The sequence below is a fragment of the Cnephaeus nilssonii genome (genome assembly GCF_951640355.1).
Source record: "Cnephaeus nilssonii genome assembly, chromosome: 19".
In the NCBI taxonomy this organism is placed as follows: domain Eukaryota; kingdom Metazoa; phylum Chordata; class Mammalia; order Chiroptera; family Vespertilionidae; genus Cnephaeus; species Cnephaeus nilssonii.
Genome location: NC_137090.1, coordinates 44,584,774 through 44,608,067, shown reverse-complemented (window position 1 = coordinate 44,608,067; position 23,294 = coordinate 44,584,774). Strand labels below are relative to the sequence as shown.

At 55.8% G+C, this 23,294-nt stretch overlaps 1 protein-coding gene across 6 annotated transcripts in view; it reads right to left on the bottom strand.

The window, feature by feature from the left end:
• Window positions 1-23,294, bottom strand: part of ARHGAP44 (Rho GTPase activating protein 44) — a 192,846-nt gene that overhangs the window by 8,622 nt on the left and 160,930 nt on the right. For 5 of the 6 annotated variants that reach the window (XM_079796948.1, XM_079796949.1, XM_079796951.1 and 2 more), the window contains 5 exons: window positions 22,086-22,199; window positions 21,339-21,430; window positions 19,678-19,858; window positions 5,159-5,383; window positions 485-630 (listed from right to left, as the gene is read on the bottom strand). In XM_079796948.1, coding sequence (XP_079653074.1) covers window positions 485-630; window positions 5,159-5,383; window positions 19,678-19,858; window positions 21,339-21,430; window positions 22,086-22,199 — 758 coding nt within the window. The remainder of the gene's footprint in view (window positions 1-484; window positions 631-5,158; window positions 5,384-19,677; window positions 19,859-21,338; window positions 21,431-22,085; window positions 22,200-23,294) is intronic. The other variant, XM_079796952.1, reaches the window with a different exon arrangement.

The window sequence follows — 23,294 nt, the reverse complement described above, 5'->3', positions numbered from 1 at the left end:
GGCTGGGTACGCTCCGCTCCCGCGGCCCCCGTTGGCGAACCAGGAGCAGGTCGTCAGCTTGGGGGTCATTTCAGAGGGGTCCATGGCAGCGTGTTCCACAGCAGATTCTGGGGTGGGCGGCGCGGGCTTAGCGCAGGAATTCCTGCAGCTCTAAACATAACTATGAAGGGCAGGACCCCGGGACAAGCCACCGGTCCCCCTCGCTGTCACATCCCACAAACAACCCAGGAGCAGGCAGCTGGGTGAGGCCCGTGGGGGGCAGGAGGCCCCGCACAGCAGGCCTAGCGAGCCCACTGCTCAGACGAGGAAGCTGAGGGACAGCGACGCAACATCCCTCTGGGAGGTGGTAACCTCTCACGCTGATGCAAGATGGGGACGGTTCGCTAGGCCACAGGGCGTCTGAGCAGCCAGGCTGGTGGGGAAGTGAGTTTCCAGGCAGCAGGCAGCCACCCGCCCGGGGCGACGTGCAGGTGGCAGGACGTACCTTTCCGGAGAGTGTGGGGGCTCTGGTCGGCCGGCGGCGGGCCGGGGCTGGTGCCTGCTGGCGTCCCGGCACACGGTGCCCCCTGGCTGGAACCCGGACTTCCCTTCTGCCCAGATCCCGGAGAAAGCTCCTTGCTTCTGGAAGCGCTGAAACACAAGCACACAGAATGAGACCCCTGAACGCGGGCCCCTCGGCACCTCACCGTGGGTGCAGAACATGCCTCCCGCCAGCGCGGCCCGCCCGGCTCTGGGCGTCTCAGGCCCTCGGGGGGCTCTGACAGCCGGGCCTACTTGCTCCTCTGTGTGGCACTGACGCCAGCTCCCTCGCCACCAGAGACCAGGAGCGACGGGCAGCAGGCCCCGAGTACCCCCCTCTCCGCCCCCCCCCCCCCCCCCCCCCCCGTCCTGTGAGCCACACTGGGACCTGGACATTCGGGAACTGGGACACCGAAGTGCTCTTGTCCCCTGAATCCACAGCACAGCAGAGCCCGTGTGCCGAGCGAGGGCTGATGACCGCGTGGCCATGGCTCCCCACTCTCCAGCTGCTTTCCCTGAACCCCCGTAACACCCCCAAGCAGGGGAGGACTTTGGGGACCCATCCTCAAACTCAGGAGGTCCCAGCAATGGTAGGCTTGGAACAGACCCTGGCTGTGCTCCCGGATGTGGGCAGTTCAGTCCAGCCCCCAGGCTTGGAGGGGACCAGGGCCGATGGCACCCAGGGCCTCTGGAGCCCCTTCAATTGATAAAGGGGCACCCTGAGCCACCAGGCCCCAAGGAGGGCCCACCCTTCACGGCCGGCTCTTTCTCAGGCTGCCCCCTAAGGATAAAGTGCACCCTACTCATCGTCCACCCCCAGACCAGGCCCAGCTAATCAATACTGACTCCTCGCTCCCTACCATCCCCCAGCATGCCATCCATGGCAGACATCACCAATCGATCTCCATTCTCATGTGTTTTTTCTTTTTTTCTTTCTTGTTTTGTTACTCCTCACCCAAGGATATTTTTTCCATTGATTTTTAGAGAAAGTGGAAGGGAGGGGGAGAGAGGGAAACATCGATGTGAGAGAGAGACATCAATTGGTCGCCTCCCTCCCACACCTGCACTGACCGGGGCCAGGGATCGAGCCTGCAACCCAGGTACATGCCCCTGACCGGAACTGAACCCAGGACCCTTCAGTCCTAGGGCCGACGCTCTAACCCCTGAACCAAACCAGCCAGGGTTCTCGTGTGTTTTCAGCAGAATGCTGCAGGAGCCCCTGGAGAACCAGGAGGGGACCTGGAGTTGGGAGCTAACGTCATCCTAGTGAGAACCCCCCTGGAATCTGATGCCCTCACACGGGACACGGGAAGTGTGGAAACCGGAATCCTGTGCAATGGTTAGTTCTTCCCCCACAAACGTAGCGACAGCCCATTTCTTCCTGCATTTGTCTAGAAACTCCAAATGACAGAGCCAGGAACAGACAGCTCAGCCCGCCGGGGTTTGGTGAGACAGCCCGGGAGGGCCCTGGGCTGGAGCAGGTCTTCCCCACGGGGGAGGGGGAGCGAAGGGAAGGCCGCAGGCAGTAGCAGGCGCCCCTGCTCAGGATGAGGGTCACCCCACAGCTGCTGATCTGCAAGGGGAAGACCTCTCACCAGAGGGCCAGACGGCACTAACTCCTTTCTCTATTCTGTGGATGAACAACCGCAGCAACCACAACCTGAAACCCTCACCTCACTCTTTTAAAAAAAAAAAAATTGTTTTAAAATGTATTTTGATTGATTTTGGAGAGAAAGGGAGATGGAGAGAGAGATAGAAACATCAGTGATGAGAGAGAGTCATTGATCAGCTGCCTCCTGCACACGTCACACTGGGGATCGAGCCCAAAACCCGGGCATGTGCCCTGACTGGGAATAGAACCGTGACCTCCTGGTTCATAGGTTGACACTCAGCCACTGAGCCATGCCAGCCAGGCTCACCTCATTCTTTATTCTTCAGGCCTGAGGTGACCAGGCAGTGATCTCTCCACCCTTCTGTCCATCTCTGCCTCCATCAAGAGGAAGGTAAAGTAAAACAATAAACAACAAAAGAACACACACAACAAGCAAACAAAATAATTGCTTCTTGTTGGGTAACAGACTCTTCTTTCCTCTAGATGGACAAGAATCTGGGGACCAGGGAGCTCCTCCTCCGCCTTCCTGCCACCTGCACCCCGCCCCCTCCAGCAGAACCAGGCGTTTACCTACACTGCTCTCTCTGCAGCACAGGAGCAGCTGACCCAGGGAGAGGTGGGTGTGAGCGGTTAGTAGGCGCGCTGGATGGAGGAGGCACAGGTACAGCATGCTGGAGGGCAGGCTGGTTTGGGGACTCATGGCTCAGTGAGCTGGGATGCGAAGGGGCAGGGAACAGTTTGGGGTTAGAGTTAATGCCAAGCAGAGGAGCAGGTGCAGAGGCTGAGCTGGGCTGGAGGGCAGAGGGGAGGAGGGAGGGACCTGGCGGGAATGGGAGGGTTGGAACCAGCCACAGGGAGGGAGGAGCCTGACAGCCATCGGCAACTGGAGGAAACATCATCTGACGCAAATGTCCAGGGAACGGGACGAACAAAGAAACAGAAAAGCAATGGAACACAGGTTCCCACTGGGAGGAATCCACATGGGGAGAGAGAGTGGACGAGACAGTGTGGACACTGGCACCCCGAGGGAAGCCACAGGACTGGTCACGCGGGAAAGGGGACGTCCTGGCCACCGAGCAGCAGGACTGACCCAGAGAATACTCTGAACCGGTGGGCGCTGTTCCCTGCCCTTGAGTGACCGCGCAAGGCCACCCATTCACAACGTTCGGGAACACCTCGGAGCCGGGGAATCTATCTTTGAGGGGCATTTTCTAGAAGTATCACTTGAATGCCAAATGCTGTTGGGCAAACAGAGATGGGAAACCAGGGTGGGGCCAGTGTCTGTAAAGGGAGCCTCTGAGGAGTCTCCTATTTGTCCACTTCCTCTCGGCAGCCTCTAGGGCCCACCGCACCCCTCGCTTCCCCACTGCTCGCTCGCAGCCCATCCCTCCAGGGACCTGAGGACAGTGAGCACCCAGCCAGGGCCCCTGTCCTCTGAGGTGGAGCCATCAGCACAACCCAACTCCAGCACCAGTTCCCCTCTCCAGCTCCGTGACTGGCCCCGTCCCTTCGTCAATTTCCGGTTTCACAGGAAAATACCTCCTATTCGTTAAAGGGAAAAAACAAAGCCTGCAATCCTTCATTTGAGGTGTGTATGCATGTGTGTGTGTGTGTGCGCATGTGCATGTGTGCATATGCACATGCATGTGCTTGTGTATGCACAGCATGTGCATGCATACATGTGTGCGTGTGTGCATGTGTGGGCGCATGCACACCTGAGGAGAAACTGGGCTAAAAGGTTCACTTCCCAGTCTCCGGCCTTTCCCAGCAGTGGCCATGAGGGAAAGCTGAGGGCACAGGGGCCTCCAATTTCACGTAGCTCTCCTAGTTCTCTGGATTGCTGCTTGGGAACAGGTAGAAATGAACAAACTGCAAAGTAGCTGGCTGTGCAGTTCCCACTTCTAGAAACCCCTCTGACCACACCCCTTCCAGGGAAGGGCCAGGTACAGCTGCCTCCGGCTGAGACCCTGCGCCTCAATCGTTTGTGATGTCTGCTCGCTGGGAGGCGTGTGCCTTCAAGGCACAGATGGCATCTTTCCTCTGGACGGACATGGTTCTCGCAAACGTCCACTCAACTAGTGATACAATGATCTTGTTCTCTTTTTTCTCCCCCCGGGAGAATGGAAAACAGCCATGCAGCCTCCTGCAGAGGACCCAGGCCAGTGTGACCCCATGACCTCCTGCAGAGGTCCCCAGGCCAGCGTGACCCCATGACCCCCTGCAGAGGTCCCCAGGCCAGCGTGACCCCATGACCCCCTGCAGAGGTCCCCAGGCCAGCGTGACCCCATGACCTCCTGCAAAGGTCCCCAGGCCAGCGTGACCCCATGACCCCCTGCAGAGGTCCCCAGGCCAGCGTGACCCCATGACCTCCTGAAGAGGTCCCTAGGCCAGTGTGACCACATGACCTCCTGCAGAGGTCCCTAGGCCAGCGTGACCCATGACCTCCTGCAGAGGTCCCCAGGCCAGCGTGACCCCATGACCTCCTGCAGAGGTCCCCAGGCCAGCGTGACCCCATGACCTCCTGCAGAGGTCCCCAGGCCAGCGTGACCCCATGATCCCCTGCAGAGGTCCCCAGGCCAGCGTGACCCCATGACCTCCTGAAGGGGTCCCTAGGCCAGCGTGACCCCATGACCTCCTGAAGGGGTCCCTAGGCCAGTGTGACCACATGACCTCCATTCTTCCCTGACTGGCACCCACTTTAGCAATAAGAATGGCCCCTGCAAATGTCAAGGTGGAGGAGAGGAAAGGGGAAATGGAGTCATTGATCAGCTGCCTCCTTCACACTTCACACTGGGGATCGAGTCCACTGAGCTTCCTCTCACCCCTTTGCTGGCTGCCACCTGACATGTTTGCTGCTGGCTTGGGATGCACCTCTTGGAAAGCCGGGCCTTCATCTGGTAACCCAGGGAGCTGGGAGCGGCGTTCCGGGTGCCAGCGCGATGTAGACAGCCAGCAGGAATGCTCAGAAATGGGGGTGATGCCATCCACGAGGCCCGAGGTGGGCGCAGTGAACCTGCCCGCGCTTACCTGGTCCGCTCGGCCCCAGGCTGGAGGCCCAGGCCGGATGGAGAGAGCGAGGGCACCGCGGGGTCGTCTGGGGGCTGCTCCAGAAGGGGCGAGGGCAGAGGCGCTGCCAGCTCCTCGGGAGGGGCGGGGGGCTGCGTGGAGGGTGGGGCGCACGACCCTTTCCGGCCTGCCGACGACGAGCCTCTTCGCGCCACCCAGGACGTGTCCATCACCCTCACGCCCATGCTGGTGAGGGACACAAAGACACGTGCTTATCGGCGCACGACAGACCGTGCCCCGCCCCCACGAAGCGGACACATTCAAGCAGGTGGGTGTTGGAACAGCAGCAGCCTTAGCACCTCCTGGGCCCAGGGGAGCGAGGAGGACGGGCAGGGCTCCCCGGACGGCCAGGCCACACCTGGAGCCCCCCGCCCGCCGGCCGGCCTCGCCCCAGCTGGCAGCTGCGCTTCACCCTCTGCCAAAGCAGCTGCTGTCAGTGCGAATGCGGCCTCTCAGGGGGCATTCGCTCCTCCCAGGTGGGAGACGCAGGTGAGCAGGACAGGGACAAGGGCAGCGAGACCAGAACAAGGCACCGGCCTCAGGAGACATCTAAACAGCCATCCTTTCTGTCGCTTGCCGTCTAGAGCACAGAGCAGAGTCAGCAGGACCCGGTGCTGGCCCGGCCCCGGCCAAGCTGCCGTCCGCAGGCCACGCCGCCTGCCTACCCTGCAGGACGGGCTGATGGTGCCTGGGGCCGCCCTCGGCTCGGTTCCGCTTCAAAGATGGGAACAGTCGCCTCAAGTCAGTCGGCCAAGCAACCACACACCCCCCCTCGCAGAGCTCGCCGAGGCAGCGCGCTCAGCGTTCAGACTGAACATGGCCTGCAGCTACCCCAGGATACTGTACCTTTGGATTTTCCTAAGGCTGCAGGGACAGAAACATACAGATATTAGTGTCAAAATCTGTCCTTCCCTGGGACACACAGGGCGTCTCTCGTCAGGGTCAGGGTCTCAGCCTTCACCGTGTCAGGAACTGGTTTCAGCTTCGTTGGTCTCCTAGCTAAAGTGACTCTTCTTCTTGACGGGTGACAAGTTCTGTGCTGCCCGGCTCACAGGGGAACAGAGAGAGGCTGGAGTGATGCTGGCGCGCAGGGGCAGGCGGGCAGGAAACGCCTCAGGGAGAGAGCGAGTTGCTGGAAGGGTAGGCGCCTCTGCTGTGTCTAAGTTCACGATTAGAGGGCGGATCACTCCCTTCCCTCTGGTCTAGGAGCAACTGGAACTACAGTGCACGGTCGAGGCCTGCAGGACCAAGGCTAGGGCTAATGTTTCCAGTACTAAGGCCAGACAGGCTCCCCCTCGGGGAGGAAGTATGTGCTCCCAGCCCCGTGTCTGCAGGAGCCTGCGCAGTGGGCGTGAGGGCTGTGCGCTTCCTCTCACCTCTCCTCCCACGCTGGATGGCAGAGCTGCCTGACATCCCTTCTGCAGGGTCCCCAGGGACTCCTCCATGTCTAGGGTCCCTGTTAATAAATCTCATCTCCCTTCGATGAGGCACCTTGGGGTGTGGGGGGAGTCAGTCTCTTTCCAGGACTCACTAGCTTTCAAGTCATCTTGGTCCAAGGACCTGCCACTAATCCATAAGCACCTTCCACAGGGGATCCTGAATCACTCCTGGAGGCCCCCCAAAAGCCCGGGTCAGGGACCAGGGGCCTCCCTGATATTTAGAGTGAGCGGCAAGGGAGCATCAAATTATGCTCTGCAGCTTCAGAATTTCCCAGGATGCAGAGCGAGAAGCTTAACTCTCCACTGGGGGGAGATACCCCTCAGCTGCATGGGCGGAGATGGCAGGCTGCAAGCTGTCTCCCGCGGTAAAGGATGTTAGGTCTCACCCTGTTTCTCTTCCTTAGGACTCTCTTTCCCTTGGAAAGACCTTTCCCACGGCCAGGGGGTGGGGGGACAGAGGAGGCCGGAGGGGGCTGGTGGGCACGCTTCTACTCCCAATGGCACCTTCCAACCTCAGCAGCCTCAGGTGCCAGGCTGCCAGGTGATCTCCTGGTTTACCAGGAGAAGCCAGCTAGGGCACAGGTGACACCTGCCAGGTGTCGGTGGCAAAATGCCAGCCACCAGGAAATAACGCCTGAACGTGCACTTCTGCTTCTACAGGGAGGCTACCTGCCTTGCTGCAGGCTCCCCCTCCACCTGCAGCTGCTCTCTCATGGGGGGGGGGGGGGAGAGGGGGACGGGAGGGCACCCCCTCCACCTGCAGCTGCTCTCTCACGGGGGGGGGGGGAGGGGGACGGGAGGGCACCCCCTCCACCTGCAGCTGCTCTCTCACGGGGGGGGAGGGGGACGGGAGGGCTCCCCCTCCACCTGCAGCTGCTCTCTCACGGGGGGAGGGGGACGGGAGGGCACCCCCTGCCCCAGGGAGCATGCGTCAGATGTCACTGACACTTGCACCGGTAAGGACGAGGAGCCGGGCAGGGGCCAAGGAGCAGGGACGCAGAGCGCTTGGCTGCGCATCTCCGGGGCCACGGGGCCACAGGGGAGGCAGGTACAAGCCCTCGCCGTGGCAAGGCAGTCCCAGGTAACTCCTCGCAGGCTACCAGGACCTTACATTCGTACGGAACTTATCATAAAGACACGCTTTGTATGTTTCATGAGACCGTACCCTGGAATAGGTTCTGAAAGGCCCAAGCCTCAGGACGCAGCTACACCATTCACTGCGTCAGTAAAGCTCTCTCCTCATCTACCCACCGAGGCCAGTACCTCCCATCCCACCTCCAGCCTTCCCGAAGGCATTTTACCCGGCTGAGTGCTAGGATATACTTAGCATGGCCTTGGCCATCACCCGGGAGAGGCCGCCGAGGGGTCCTACAGAGGTTGGTGGCGTGAGCTGGGCAACAGGCTGTGCCCGATAGGCCGTCTGTCCAGCTACGCAGAAGGAATTTCATGGGGCTGACCAGTTGGAGACGCAGAGAAGGCCGGGGAGCCGGCGAGTGTGGAGCTGGGGTGGCAGCTCCAAAGTGAGGTGAGCCCACCCCCTGTCCTGCTCACCCGGATTCTTCTAGGGAGCAGCAGTCCTGTGGGCAAGAGCGCGCCTTTGAAGGGAGGGACTTGGTGTGTGAATCCCGCATTTCCGCATTACTAACTGTGCGGTATGGACGCGCTCCTCGCCCTCTGGGTGCCCTCTGAGTGCCCTCTGTTGGACGGAGTAATACCATCCCCCTTTCTCTTCGGCTTGTTGTAAAGAGCAAACAGAGGAGTGTGTACAAGTTACTGAGCATCGAGAAAGAAACCAGTACGTGGTGGCTTTGACTATGATGGTGCTCTGTTCTTGTAGGTGCCAAGTACAAGTGATTTATAAACGCCCCCCCCCCGCCCCCTGATAAATAAATAGAGGGAACCCAAGTCTAAAACAGGCAGATCAAAGGGGGAAATAAAGGTACTGTGTCAGCGAATCAGGCTCAGTGTGAGTTGGATATGTTGGGAAGACCCCACTGGGTCCTGTCATTAGGGTTTACAGGGTATGCCATCAGATTTCTTCCCTTCCTAACACTGGCCCTGAACGTGGAAAGATTTGGGGTGGCTTCTCTGGTAGAAATAAAGGAGACAAAAATCATGGTAGCGGTACGAATCCCTTTTCCCTACGCTCCTTAGTGTTCCCGGAATCTACGCGTTAGAGGGGCCGCTGTGGGCCTCAGAGGGGCTGCTGGGAGCCTCCTTGGATGATGCTTGGCTTAAGGAGAAGAGAAATAGGGGGGATCCTCACAACCCCCCAAGCGTCACTGCTCAGCCAGGGCACCAGGCAGGAAAGAAGGAGAGCATAGGGGTCACCGTGGCTGAAAGCTTCTTTGGGAAACAAACTGGTGCTGAGACTCAGCGGAACAGCCCCACCCTCTCACCTACGGGTCTTCTGAGTCCCGGAGCCTCCCGCACCCTTCCCCTGTCCTCGGCCAGTCCATCGTGGCTTTAGTACACTTTGTGCTTGAAAAATCAGCCCAGTGCTCATGGGAAGGTGGAGACAGATAAAAAACATTCCCAGTGTTTTTAGTGAGATGTCCGAGCACAGGGCTGGTTGCTATCTTAAAAATGTGATGTAATAAAAAAAATCCAGCGTGTGTGCTAGAAACAGCAATAGTCACATATACAGGCATGTTTAAACACTCACGGGTAAGATTTTAGTTCACACTCAGTTCTGAGGCTGGTGCTTACTATTATTTCCCAGTTCGCATGTAAAGAGGCCGAGAATTCAGAGGTTAACTTCCCCAGGTCACATGCCAGAATCTGAACCCAGAGAGCCCGACCCCACAGCTCAAACTCTACATTTGCAAAGGGCTGTTTCCCCGGGGGTTACTCTTCTGACACAAGGTGGGTGTGGAAACAAAGTAAAGGTTAGACCTAGCAACGTCTCCTGCGGAAGGAAATAGTGGCCTTCTTGTTTTACAGTCTGTAATCGGCAAGCCACACGGGAGAAACATAAGATCCAGACTTTAAAAATGAAGAGACAAAGGCCTGCCCAGCAAAGCAAAACAAAACAAAATCTGAAAGTTGGAAGACCCTGCGCTAAGAATAGGTGTCTACTAAAAGAACCCATTTACCACCGAGCAGAGGTTTGTTCTGGATCATTCTAGGTAGTAAGCTGTCAAGGGTAGCAGTTGTTTTTGTTTTTCCCCCTGTGTAGGACAGACATCTGCAGTGCTATTTTTTGAATCCTGACTAGGAACATTCTCAGCCAGAGGTGTCAGCCAATATATGGCTTAGAAGTATTCAAGTCTATAGAACATTTTGATTTTGTTCTAGAGATCAGTTACATTTGGCAAAAGCCAGGAGAAAAGAGACAAGAAATGGGTTAGCCATCAGCTGCAGACCCTAGTGAATGTGGGCAGCTCCCCAAATATCCACCAAAGACTTGGAAGTTCAGGGAATGTATAAGATGAATTTGGAGGCCCCGTAGCAGTGGCAGGGGCCTGTAACCAAGATGAGTGACAGGGGTCCTAACCATCTGAGGACTTAGTCTACACTACACTCACCCAGGGAGACCAGAATCAGGTAATTTCTAGTTCCTCTAGGGGTAATTCCTCTCCTAAGAAAGTTTCTTTACCTCCCTCCCTAGTACAGATAAAGGCTTGAGTCATTCTGACAACATTTCCCAGACCTGGTGTCAGCATCCACAATGTACAAATCCTGGACATTTGGAAGCGGATGTGGGACCTGGAACAAGAATATACCTCTCAAGGGTCTATGTGACCAACCCAAACCCAAAATGTGTGCCTCATTTCCCAGTGGCATCTGGGATGACTTTCTAGTCAAGCTTATTCTATCATCTCTCTCTATAAAAGCCTAATATGTAAAGTGTCCCCACGGGAGTTCAACCGGAGACCGATAGCTCACTATGACGTGCACTGACCACCAGGGGGCGGCACGGAATGAAGGAAGGCCCCAGCCAGCAGCTGGGGAAGGGGGACCCCGGCCAGCAGCTGGCAGCCAGGGAAGGGAGGCCCCAGCTGGCAGCCAAAGGCTCCAATCGGCCCTGATTGCTGGCCAGGCCTAGGGACCCTACCCGTGCATGAATTTTGTGCACCGGGCCTCTAGTAATCTAAATAAAATTATTGCACCACCATCCATGGCATGTTGTCCATCCTCCCACTGCTGGGTCTACAGAGTACCCTGACATCCACTATTACAAGGTAAGTACCTCAGATTACTAGTCCCGATTGTTTTGAAGACTTGTGGCATGTAACTGGGGATGTTCACAAACCCCCTAAGTCTTACTGCCCAACCCAGTCAGAGGCTGGAAAAACAGGAAAGAATAAGCAGTATCTTTGAAAATGAAACTGTGGCAGGGTGCAGAGACTCACCCAAGAATGCCCCCTCCCTTCCCACCTCCAGAAGGTCTTCCATGTCCCAGGGAGCCTCCTGAAACTTCCACTGACCTCGCCAGTCCGTTTTGGCTTTAGTATATTTTGTGTTTGTGAATTAGCCCAACTGATCATGGGAAAGAGGAGACAGATAGTCTCTAAGAAGTCATACATTTCAAAAAATGGTTTCAATGTGCTGAACCATGTGTTTCAGGAACTCATTAGACTCCAGTTTCCATCTTCCCTGCCAACCCAATAAAACCGATAGAATTAGGATTCCATAGAGCACCATTCCGATTACTCCCAAGCCTTCTCATTAAACAAGCCCATTCCAAATTACTGATCATCCACACTTTGTTCTAATGGGGGGACAAGACCCACCACAGAGCAGCTCTCCAGACAGGCCGAGGCCAAGCCACACTCCAGCTCTAAGGGGGCAGCTCTGGGGTTTCGGGGTTGCCGTTGGCAGGTTCTGGAAAGGACCTCTGAGGACCTGTCCACTGTGGAGCAAGCGAGACGGCTACAGGCCCATCAGGTTCCAAGACTGGGAAGAGGAGCACGTTGGTCTTCTGAGTATAAGGAGGCCAGGTCATGGAGGCTCTGAGAGCAGACTGCCATCCATTGGAGTCCAAGGGTCTGCGGGCAGCTTCACAGATGCTATCGGCCTTGCCACCAGTGGGTTTAGGGATACCGGAGGCTGGGAGTAAGCACGGGCAGTGGGCCAGGTGTGTCAGCTGGCAGGCAGGTGTGGAGAACATGGGCCAGGTGTGTCAGCTGGCAGGCAGGTGTGGAGAACATGGGCCAGGTGTGTCAGCTGGCAGGCAGGTGTGGAGAACATGGGCCAGGTGTGTCAGCTGGCAGGCAGGTGTGGAGAACATGGGCCAGGTGTGTCAGCTGGCAGGCAGGTGTGGAGAACATGGGCCAGGTGTGTCAGCTGGCAGGCAGGTATAGAGAACATGGGCCAGGTGTGTGGTGGCAGGCAGGTGTGGAGAACATGGGCCAGGTGTGTCAGGTGGCAGGCAGGTGTGGAGAACATGGGCCAGGTGTGTCAGCTGGCAGGCAGGTGTGGAGAACATAGGCCAGGTTTGTCAGCTAGCAGGCAGGTGTGGAGAACATGGGCCAGGTGGGTCAGCTGGCAGGCAGGTGTGGAGAACATAGGCCAGGTGTGTGGTGGCAGGCAGGTGTAGAAAACATGGGCCAGGTGTGTGGTGGCAGGCAGGTGTGGAGAACATAGGCCAGGTGGGTCAGCTGGCAGGCAGGTGTAGAAAACATGGGCCAGGTGTGTGGTGGCAGGCAGGTGTGGAGAACATAGGCCAGGTGGGTCAGCTGGCAGGCAGGTGTAGAGAACATAGGCCAGGTGTGTCAGCTGGCAGGCAGGTGTGGAGAACATGGGCCAGGTGTGTCAGCTGGCAGGCAGGTGTGGAGAACATGGGCCAGGTGTGTCAGCTGGCAGGCAGGTATAGAGAACATGGGCCAGGTGTGTGGTGGCAGGCAGGTGTGGAGAACATAGGCCAGGTGTGTGGTGGCAGGCAGGTGTGGAGAACATGGGCCAGGTGTGTGGTGGCAGGCAGGTGTGGAGAACATGGGCCAGGTGTGTCAGGTGGCAGGCAGGTGTGGAGAACATGGGCCAGGTGTGTCAGCTGGCAGGCAGGTGTGGAGAACATAGGCCAGGTTTGTCAGCTAGCAGGCAGGTGTGGAGAACATGGGCCAGGTGGGTCAGCTGGCAGGCAGGTGTGGAGAACATAGGCCAGGTGTGTGGTGGCAGGCAGGTGTAGAAAACATGGGCCAGGTGTGTGGTGGCAGGCAGGTGTGGAGAACATAGGCCAGGTGGGTCAGCTGGCAGGCAGGTGTAGAAAACATGGGCCAGGTGTGTGGTGGCAGGCAGGTGTGGAGAACATAGGCCAGGTGTGTCAGCTGGCAGGCAGGTGTAGAGAACATAGGCCAGGTGTGTCAGCTGGCAGGCAGGTGTGGAGAACATGGGCCAGGTGTGTCAGCTGGCAGGCAGGTGTGGAGAACATAGGCCAGGTGGGTCAGCTGGCAGGCAGGTGTAAAGAACATGGGCCAGGTGTGTGGTGGCAGGCAGGTGTGGAGAACATGGGCCAGGTGTGTGGTGGCAGGCAGGTGTGGAGAACATGGGCCAGGTGTGTGGTGGCAGGCAGGTGTAGAGAACATGGACCAGGTGTGTCAGCTGGCAGGCAGGTGTGGAGAACATGGGCCAGGTGTGTCAGGTGGCAGGCAGGTATAGAGAACATGGGCCAGGTGTGTGGTGGCAGGCAGGTGTGGAGAACATGGGCCAGGTGTGTGGTGGCAGGCAGGTGTGGAGAACATGGGCCAGGTGTGTCAGGTGGCAGGCAGGTGTGGAGAACATGGGCCAGGTGTGTCAGCTGGCAGGCAGGTGTGGAGAACATGGGCCAGGTGTGTCAGCTGGCAGGCAGGTGTGGAGAACATGGGCCAGGTGTGTCAGCTGGCAGGCAGGTGTGGAGAACATGGGCCAGGTGTGTCAGCTGGCAGGCAGGTGTGGAGAACATGGGCCAGGTGGGTCAGCTAGCAGGCAGGTGTAGAGAACATGGGCCAGGTGTGTGGTGGCAGGCAGGTGTGGAGAACATGGGCCAGGTGTGTCAGATGGCAGGCAGGTGTGGAGAACATGGGCCAGGTGTGTGGTGGCAGGCAGGTGTGGAGAACATGGGCCAGGTGGGTCAGCTGGCAGGCAGGTGTGGAGAACACGGGCCAGGTGTGTGGTGGCAGGCAGGTGTGGAGAACATGGGCCAGGTGGGTCAGCTGGCAGGCAGGTGTGGAGAACACGGGCCAGGTGTGTCAGCTGGCAGGCAGGTGTGGAGAACATGGGCCAGGTGTGTGGTGGCAGGCAGGTGTGGAGAACATAGGCCAGGTGGGTCAGCTGGCAGGCAGGTGTGGAGAACATAGGCCAGGTGTGTGGTGGCAGGCAGGTGTGGAGAACATGGGCCAGGTGTGTGGTGGCAGGCAGGTGTGGAGAACATAGGCCAGGTGTGTCAGCTGGCAGGCAGGTGTGGAGAACATGGGCCAGGTGTGTGGTGGCAGGCAGGTGTGGAGAACATGGGCCAGGTGTGTGGTGGCAGGCAGGTGTGGAGAACATAGGCCAGGTGTGTGGTGGCAGGCAGGTGTGGAGAACATGGGCCAGGTGTGTGGTGGCAGGCAGGTGTGGAGAACATGGGCCAGGTGTGTGGTGGCAGGCAGGTGTGGAGAACATAGGCCAGGTGTGTCAGCTGGCAGGCAGGTGTGGAGAACATGGGCCAGGTGTGTGGTGGCAGGCAGGTGTGGAGAACATGGGCCAGGTGTGTGGTGGCAGGCAGGTGTAGAGAACATGGGCCAGGTGTGTCAGGTGGCAGACAGGTGTGGAGAACATGGGCCAGGTATGTCAGCTAGCAGGCAGGTGTGGAGAACATGGGCCAGGTATGTCAGCTGGCAGGCAGGTGTGGAGAACATGGGCCAGGTGTGTCAGGTGGCAGACAGGTGTGGAGAACATGGGCCAGGTATGTCAGCTAGCAGGCAGGTGTGGAGAACATAGGCCAGGTGTGTCAGCTGGCAGGCAGGTGTAGAGAACATGGGCCAGGTGTGTGGTGGCAGGCAGGTGTGGAGAACATAGGCCAGGTGTGTCAGCTGGCAGGCAGGTGTGGAGAACATAGGCCAGGTGTGTCAGCTGGCAGGCAGGTGTGGAGAACATGGGCCAGGTATGTCAGCTGGCAGGCAGGTGTGGAGAACATGGGCCAGGTGTGTCAGGTGGCAGACAGGTGTGGAGAACATGGGCCAGGTATGTCAGCTAGCAGGCAGGTGTGGAGAACATAGGCCAGGTGTGTCAGCTGACAGGCAGGTGTGGAGAACATGGACCAGGTGTGTCAGCTGGCAGGCAGGTGTGGAGAACATAAGCCAGGTGTGTCAGCTGGCAGGCAGGTGTAGAGAACATGGGCCAGAGCCAGGAAGCGGCCAACAGGCAGCAGGGAAAGCAGGCAACTAGGAAACTGGCATGTGAGGTAGGGGATGGGCAGTGGTGGTACTGGCCAGGTTTGTCTGGAGTCTGAGGCTGCCAAGGGGCATGGAGTGGAGGCAGAGGGGAGGCGAGTATAACCATCAGGAGGGTAGAGATAGGTGCTAGCGAGGAAGCTTCATTGCTGGTGTCTTTCCTATTCTTGCCTTGGCCTTCAAGAATCCCCGCGGAGTTTGCCCAGGTGCTTCTAGGGATGCAGCCATGAAGGAATCTGACAACCCTTAGGGCCCTGAGCCCATCCTGACCAGCGGCCAGGAGCACGGACACCTTGGCTACTCTTGCAGAGGCAGTGGGCCTAGCATAACAAATAGTTCATACAACCACAGGTAACACGCCTGCCACTGTCAGAAAAATAGAAGGGATTTGCAAGTTCACCGTCAGTTATTATTTGGCATGAATGATCCAAGAAGCAAATATCACTATTCTATAAAACAAACAAAAAAGGTAACAAAAACAAGGCATTAAAATACTTGACAACCTGCACCCTAAAACTCTTCAGTGGGAGCTGAGGAACGTGCAGAGAGCACTGGTATGACCTGTTAACACTGAGCCACTCAATGGCTAAAGTAGGAAAGGTCTGAAAAGTTTTAAAAGCTGGTATCACTGCAAAATTCTTCATCCAGAATGGCAACGTTTTTCTGTGATTCAGTGGTCTCAACCCTAGATGCACACTAGCATTACATGGGGGCACTTTAACAAATACCAATGCTTCAAGCCTAGCCCAGGCCAACTAATCAGACTGAGGAATGGGGGTGGGGGAAGCAGGCATCGCATTCTTTTTCTAAGCTTGTTCTGACCATCTTTTGTTGCATAACACACTACCCTCAAAACCTGGTTGCTTATTTATCTGGGTCACAACTCCACAGTTCTGGCGAGTCAGACAGGGACAGCTTGTCAACGCCACACAGAATTAGCTGAGGGTGCTCGAGTTGGCCCAAGGCTAAGATGACTCATGCTTGAAGCTGGTGAGTTGCTGGCTGTCAGCTCAGTGCTCGGCTGGGGGGAAGGCTGGGGGTGGGGGGCTTGTTTCTCTCCCAGGGGCTGCTTGGACTCCCACACGGCAACGTAGCTGGGTTCCCACAGCCCAGGCAATGTCTACAAGGCTCCGACCGGCTTCAGGAGGCCCACAGCGTCACTCCTGCTGCATTCTGAAGTCGGTCGCTGAGGCCGGCTCCGAGGAGAAGGGAGCGCAGTTAGCCTCAGCCCGCAGTGGGAGAAGAATCGGAACAGCGGCTGCCCCTTCACCAGGAAGCTGTTGGTGTGGCTGCAGGAGAGAGATGTCTGAAGAGCTCCCTGTGGTTGCCGGCTCAAGTACCACCAAGTGGGCAAACGACCAAAATGTATTTTCTCACAGTTCTGGAGGCCAGGAGTCCAAAGTCAGGGTCCCCAGGGAATCAAGCGTCAGCAGGGCTGGTCTCCCCACAGCGGCTCATGGGGAGAAGCCTTTCCTCGCCCTTCCAGCTGTTGGTGGTTGTCAGCACTCGTTGGCTTGTGGCCACATCTTCCAGTCTCTCTGCCCCAGCTTCACATCCCCTCCTCTGTGTGTGTGACCCCTGCTGCCCTCCTGTGATACAGGTGGTGGCGCTCTGGGCCCTCCCTGACAATCCAGAGCAGCCTCCCTATGTCAAGATCCTCATTTTAATCACATCTGCAAAGACTCTTTCCCCCAATAAGGTAACATTTACAGGTTCCAGGGCTTAGGGCCTGAAGTCTTTGGAGGGGCATTGCTGTGCCTCCCACATCATGAAAATGTACCTGTGAGCCCAGGGCTTGCTGAAGAAAACCAGCGTCCTGTGTCATCATGAGTCGGAAAGGCGTTGGGACCAGCCAGGAGCTGGGCATGGGGATAAACCGCCTTGTAGGATGTCTGGGACATAACAGCCATCAGCCCAAAGTGTTATCCAATTTTCTTCCCCAAATTGTCTTTTATCTTTATTTTAAGTAACAACGTTATTGACTTATAGTTGAATATATTCTTTTTAACCAAAAAACCTCCATAACGTAAATGCTATTAGTGCTTCAAGGGGTCAGAGTTAATTGGAAGACTTTGAAACGTGTCTCAAAGATTTTAAAAGCTTAGAAGTGGGGACAAATGTGGAGACTTCCCTTAACATTGCTAAAACAACACAGATACTCAACTGATACAAATTCCTTTTCTCTCCCCAAAACACGTGGTCATGACTTCAGGTTTCCATTTCTCTCACAGATAGTTAGGAACTGCTCATCGACACGCTGGTGCAAGCTGAAACACACGCCTGCACCTCAGACAGTCAGGGGTGGCCCTGCAATTAACTTAGAGTGTGAGTCCAGGTCCAAAGTGCATAAATATCCCTTCTGTGTACAATAATCTACGCAGCGCATCTTCCACACCTAAAGCATACGGCGGCATTCTCGGCTTTCGATCAGAATGTCATGCGGAACGGGCACATCACTTACAAAGTTCTTGAGCAAGAGAATTTTCTCAGAGATGAGGCATCTACTTAAAAATCATCATTCCAGCATCTACATCTGCCTGCTCTGGGGCCAGCAGACTGAATGACTGAGCTTGCACGAGGACAAGTCTCTCGGCGTCATCTGGGCTGCTTTTCCGGGGGTAATGGGAATCGGACGAGGCGTGGCAGACAAGACAGGTGCGCACACCTCTGATGCACAAACAGCTGGGAGCAGGTGAGTGCTCCATAACTCAGCCGGGACCGGAACCGACTCTCCCGGGCATCCCTCAGCTAGCGATGCTGCACAAAGTAACCGAGTTTTATTTTTTTTATTTTTATTTATTTTTAAAAAATATTTTTTTTATTGATTTCAGAGATGAAGGAAGAGGGAGAGAGAGAGATAGAAACATCCACGATGGGCTGCCTCCTGCACGTCCCTCATTGGGGATCAAGCCCACAACCCGGGCATGTGCCCTTGACCGGAATCGAACCTGGGACCTTTCAGTTCACAGGCTCTATCCACTGTGCAAAACCAGCTAGGGCAGTAACCGAGTTTTAAAAACAAATTCCAATGCGCTAGTCTCCTCTTCTCTGTCTCTCTTCCTTTCTGTCTCTCTCTGTCTCCATCTGCCTCTGACTCGCTCCCCATGATGCAAAGATCAGATTCTAAGTATGCTCTTTTTTATCGATTTAAGAAATTCCCTTCTGCTCCCATCAACTTCTAAGATTTCTAGTTTTTCGTTCCATGCTGACTATAAAAACAGCCAACAGCCGAAACCGGTTTGGCTCAGTGGATAGAGTGTCGGCCTGTGGACTGAAGGGTCCCGGGTTCGATTCCGGTCAAGGGCATGTACCTTGGTTGCGGGCACATCCCCAGTGGGGGGTGTGCAGGAGGCAGCTGATTGATGTTTCTCTCTCATCGATGTTTCTAACTCTCTATCCCTCTCCCTTCCTCTCTGTAAAAAATCAATAAAATATATTTTAAAAAAAACAGCCAACAGCAACACAGATCAGATAAACCTTCACTGGCTTCCCAGGTGAAATGTCTGGCGCCTCAGGTACAAGCGGACCCTCGCTTTCCTAACCCTCCTCCACCCTCACAGGATGGAGAGGAGGTCCCCAGTGCCACCTCCCACTCGGGAGAGGAGAGGGGTGAGAAGTAGGACTCACAGCCCCAGACTCCTGGGTTGCGACCTTCCCTCTGAAGTCCTGTAGGCCCACGCGCTCCGAACAAACAGAGCTTCTGCTCACCTGTGGTCTGCTTGGGGAGCAGCGGGGGCTGCCCGCTTTCTGCTGTAGGAATTTCCGATATTCCCAGTAGGTGCTTTATGCTCCCGTCTATTCTGCAGCAGCAATTGCTAAATTTTATTTTACAACAGTCATTTTTAACTCCTCACCACAGTTTACCCAGCAGACTGGCTTGACCAAGCACTGCACCTGCTCCTTCCAGAGGACACACGAGCTGGCGCCTGCAGCTCGCTGCTCCCCGGGAGGCCACGCACTTTAGTTGTCGCAGCTGATGCTCACCACGGACCAGCTACACCGGTCATGAGCCTGCTCGTGCCCACTTCACTTGTTATGGGAATCATACGAGGCAATCACATGCATGTAAGCTGATTTAACAGGACAGTGAGAGGGTCGCCCCTATGCAATTCAGCGGAATGCTTTTAGGAGCCTTGTAGCAGCTGCATCAGAGTAGGTGTAGGTGATAATCATAAAAGACAAGCAAACATCTTAAAAATCTACAAGGGTTTTACACTCAGATGGCTTTAAGCATTAGGTTTTCTCTTTGTTTAAAGAGACTGAAACGGAACATGTTAGACGGTACAAAGGCGCTGTGTAACTTGCTGCAGAGCGCAAGCGAGCAGGCCTAGCATCAGATAAACAAACATTTGAGAAGTGAGATTGCTGAATTTCAAGTCAAAATAAAGAGTTTATATGTATTTTTAACTCCCCTTGCTGACCGACTTTTCTTTCTTTTGAGGAGAACTAGTCCGTCGCTGACCACAGCTGTTGGCTCAGGGGCTGCACCTGCCCGGCCCCTGACCTGACCCGCGCAGAATGCCCAGCGGCTCGCCCAGGCGCGGAAGAAAGCGTCCAGGCTGAGGGTCAGCTTAGGCCACAGTCACCGAACGCTGCCCGTGCGCGCAGCCTTCCTGTCGATCCGGCTCTCGGTTACATCCCAGCCCGCCCTCTCCAACCCCGATGCGGAGAAAGGGACTCCCGCTCATACCCATCCTTTTTGTAGAACTCCAGCATCATGTTATCTGTGGCAACGCTGAGGGGCCGGCGGGCCTGCTCGGGTTGGCGCCGGTCGGCGGGGTCCATGTCTGGGGAGGGCATCGAGCTGTAGTTGGCGTTGTGGTTCACGTGGACCGGACTCCCGTAGTTCCCCGTGATGTTGAACTCTATCTCTGTGAGGAAGAAAGAACGGGCCTGTCACGTGATCCATGGCAGGAGAGAGGGGAGCAGATGGCCTCTCCCTGCTTCACCCCTAGAAAATGTTATTCCATGGTTCCATGTTAGGCCATCTATTGATATCAGTTCATCTTCATATAACTCATCATAACAGTAATATGATAACTCACCTATCATGTTAACATGAGGCATTTAATAAAGCAATTTCCATTTGTGATTAAAAACAAACTTAATGAAACGGAAACAGAGGCATACTTCCCGAAAAAGACAAGATCAGCTACGCAGCCCTCATGGTGAAGAGGGTCTTAATCAGATCAGGAAAGAGCCATGCCCCCTCACCACTGTCATCTAACACCCCTGGCGGGTGCTAGCCTATGGCATCAGCCAGGACAATGAAATAAGGGGCAGTATTATGATTTGTCAATGAGAACGTCTTTCTGGAAAACTGAAGAGAGAAATGGAGAAGGGTTAGAACTGGAGATTTCACTCGGGCCACTCAGGCTGTTGACTGCAGACGGACACAGGCCCACCCTTTCCCGGTCATCATCCGTGTACCCGCAGCGGTAACACATGGCTCATCACAGACCCTGCCGCGTTCATCATGCCGTCAACTCCTTTCTCCTGCATTTCTGTGGCCTCACTGCTTACCCTCGCCCAGCTTTTTATGTGACTAACAGAACTCTTATGAGATGAGCAGTTAAGAGCTCTCACGGTCAAAACACATGAAACAAAACAGACACTCAAACTTCTAAAGTGCTAGATCAGCACTAATCAATCACCGCTGATAGAGCACGGAAACATTAGCATAAAATGCCCTTAAATGTTACTAACTATAAGGTAGGACAGCCTTTTCTAAAGGGGACACAGCTTAGTGCAGCAACTGCTGTCTCTTCAGAGCCGTCAGCTGAGAGCCACGGACGCGAGGGTCCCATGCTGAGGACGGTGAGGAAAACCCGCCGCGGGCAGCTGCCTTCAGAGTCAGATTTTGAACCAGGCATGAAAGAGAACCTGAGCACCTTCACATGCTGAGGCACGCTCGGAGGACAGCGCCGAGAACAGAGGGCGGCACCCAGGCGATCCCCTCCCTCTGGTCTCAGCCTCCCCCCACCCAGGAAGCAGAGGGTCTCTTTCCTGTCTGCACTAGCACTGCAGGACCCACAGGTTTAAGGAAACCATGGTGTGGACGCTGGACCAGTAAAGCCCATGGTCATGGCTGGTCAGGCCGTGGACACCTTCAGGCCAGAGAGTAGGAACCTGCTGTGACTCCACCCTGTACCTGAGCGTGTGTGTGTGTGTGTGTGTGTGAGCGTGCATGTGTGTGCGCGTGCATGTGTAAGTGTGTAAGGGGATTAAAAACACAGCACAACAGAACAAGCACACACCTCTGGGCAGTGACACTTGTTTCAAAGGTTCAGAACTCGCAGCGACACCCTGCTCTTCCCCGGCCGCCCCTCCCCCACTGGACGCCCCACGTACCCCCGGGGAAGAACCAGTCCGCATGCTGGATGATGGGTTCGATGATCCCGACAATCTGCAGCGAAACGGTGGTCATCATCTCCGTGATGTTCCTGCAGGCACAGAGCAGAGCGCGGGCGGTCATCCCCGAGGCCCGGCCCCACAGCGCGAGGGGCCCTGGCCCAGGAGCCTGCAGACCTCGGTCTGAGAGCAGCTTTCTCTTGGGAAGAAGAAGAGGTTCACCTTTCTGGACCCCCTTCCCCAGCACAGGATGAAGACAGCCACGGAAGTCCTCCGTGCAGGAGACGTGTGAGGACATGAGTAAGGAAATGAGTGAGTAAGCTGCACACATCAGCAGGCGGGGGGGCCCTTTCAACGTGAGGTGTGATCCCCATAACTGCCAGTCTCCTCTCCCAGCTCCGTGCTCTTCTCCGAGACCCCTCGGTCCCTCTGGGCCCTGACACCAGATGCGTGCTCTTCAGAGTCAGGAAACCGAGGAGAGCCTGTCTCGCCCACTCCGCCCGGCCCCTGCCCTCTCACCCCGACACTGCCTTGGATCAGCTCAGAGAAGACCCTCCCGGCAGACCTGCAGCTCTGCGATGACCAATGGAAAGATCTGCAGAATCCTGGGCCTCCTCCTGAGCCTAAACAGGGGGAGGCCAGGAAGGAAATCTGCCTTGAGAAATGACGAGTCTGGTGAGGGAGAGTCAGGGAAGGCCCTGGCCCTGCAGCCCGCGGCCCACGAACGCCCACACTCCCCGTACTCACCCTTCCGCTTGTGGCCACAGGAGGTTGGGTCCTAACACAATTGCTATGTTACTGGGAGTCATCTTGTTTACATCTTGATATTCTGACAGCTTCGATAAAAATTTGATCAAGTATCTGAAAGGAAGTAGGAAGGGCCAATTGTAACTAAGAGTTCATCACCTGCACGTGCCCCCAGCACTGGGTAGAAACTTCTCTTGCGTAGCACAGCTTACTGACAACGAGGCGCATACATTCTGCAATATGATGAAGACACATCATGCACCAGGACATGGGAATGCTCCAAAAATAGGCAGACTCAGATATCACTGTTATATGTCAACCTCTGGCCAGAGAAAGTCTCCATCCTTCCTCTGGACTCAGTATAAAATGGCCTAAAGTTCCGTCTTCATTTCAAATCTGTCACCTGCCATCCTCCCTGTGTGCAGAGGGGAGAAACAAAGTGTCCAGGGGTCATCGGCAGGGGCATTTACAGGCCTGGAGTGTATCCCTGGACCCTTTGGAGCCCCTCAGTGGGGCTTTCTGGAGAAAGCCAATGAAGAAAAAGTTAAAGACTCAGCATACGACCCAGCAATTCCACTCCTAGAGATATGCCCAAGAGAAGCAGGCCCACACAGACTTGTAGCATTACTCAGTAGAGTCAGATGTGGGATATATGGATACATACAACGTGGTTTCTCCATACAACGAAATACTATCTATAATAATGAAACCGTAATATGCTAATTAGACCGGATGACCTTCCGGAAGAAGCCAGGGCTGCGGGGGAAGCCTGGGTCCTGGGTGCCAGAGGGAAGCCAGTGCCAGCAGCCAGGGGAAGGCAGGCCTACTCTTGCACGAATTTCGTGCATTGGGCCTCTAGTTCAGCTGTAAAAAGGAATGAAGCTCTGACACATGCTACCACATGGATGAACTCTGAAAACATCATGCTGAGAAAGGAAAAGTCACATGTTACATGATTCCGTTCACATGGTCTATCCAGCACAGGCAGATCCACAGACGGGGAGGGGGCGGGGGAAGCAGGTCGGGGGCTGCCAGGGGCTGGGCTGGGGACACAAGGAGTGACTGCTAATGGGAATAGGGCTTCTTTTTGAGGTGATGAAAATGTTTAAAATTAGATGTGGTAATAGTTATACAAGACCCCCACAGAACTGTACGCTTTAAAAGGGTATAATATGTGAATTATATCTCAATAAAGCTATTATTATTTTT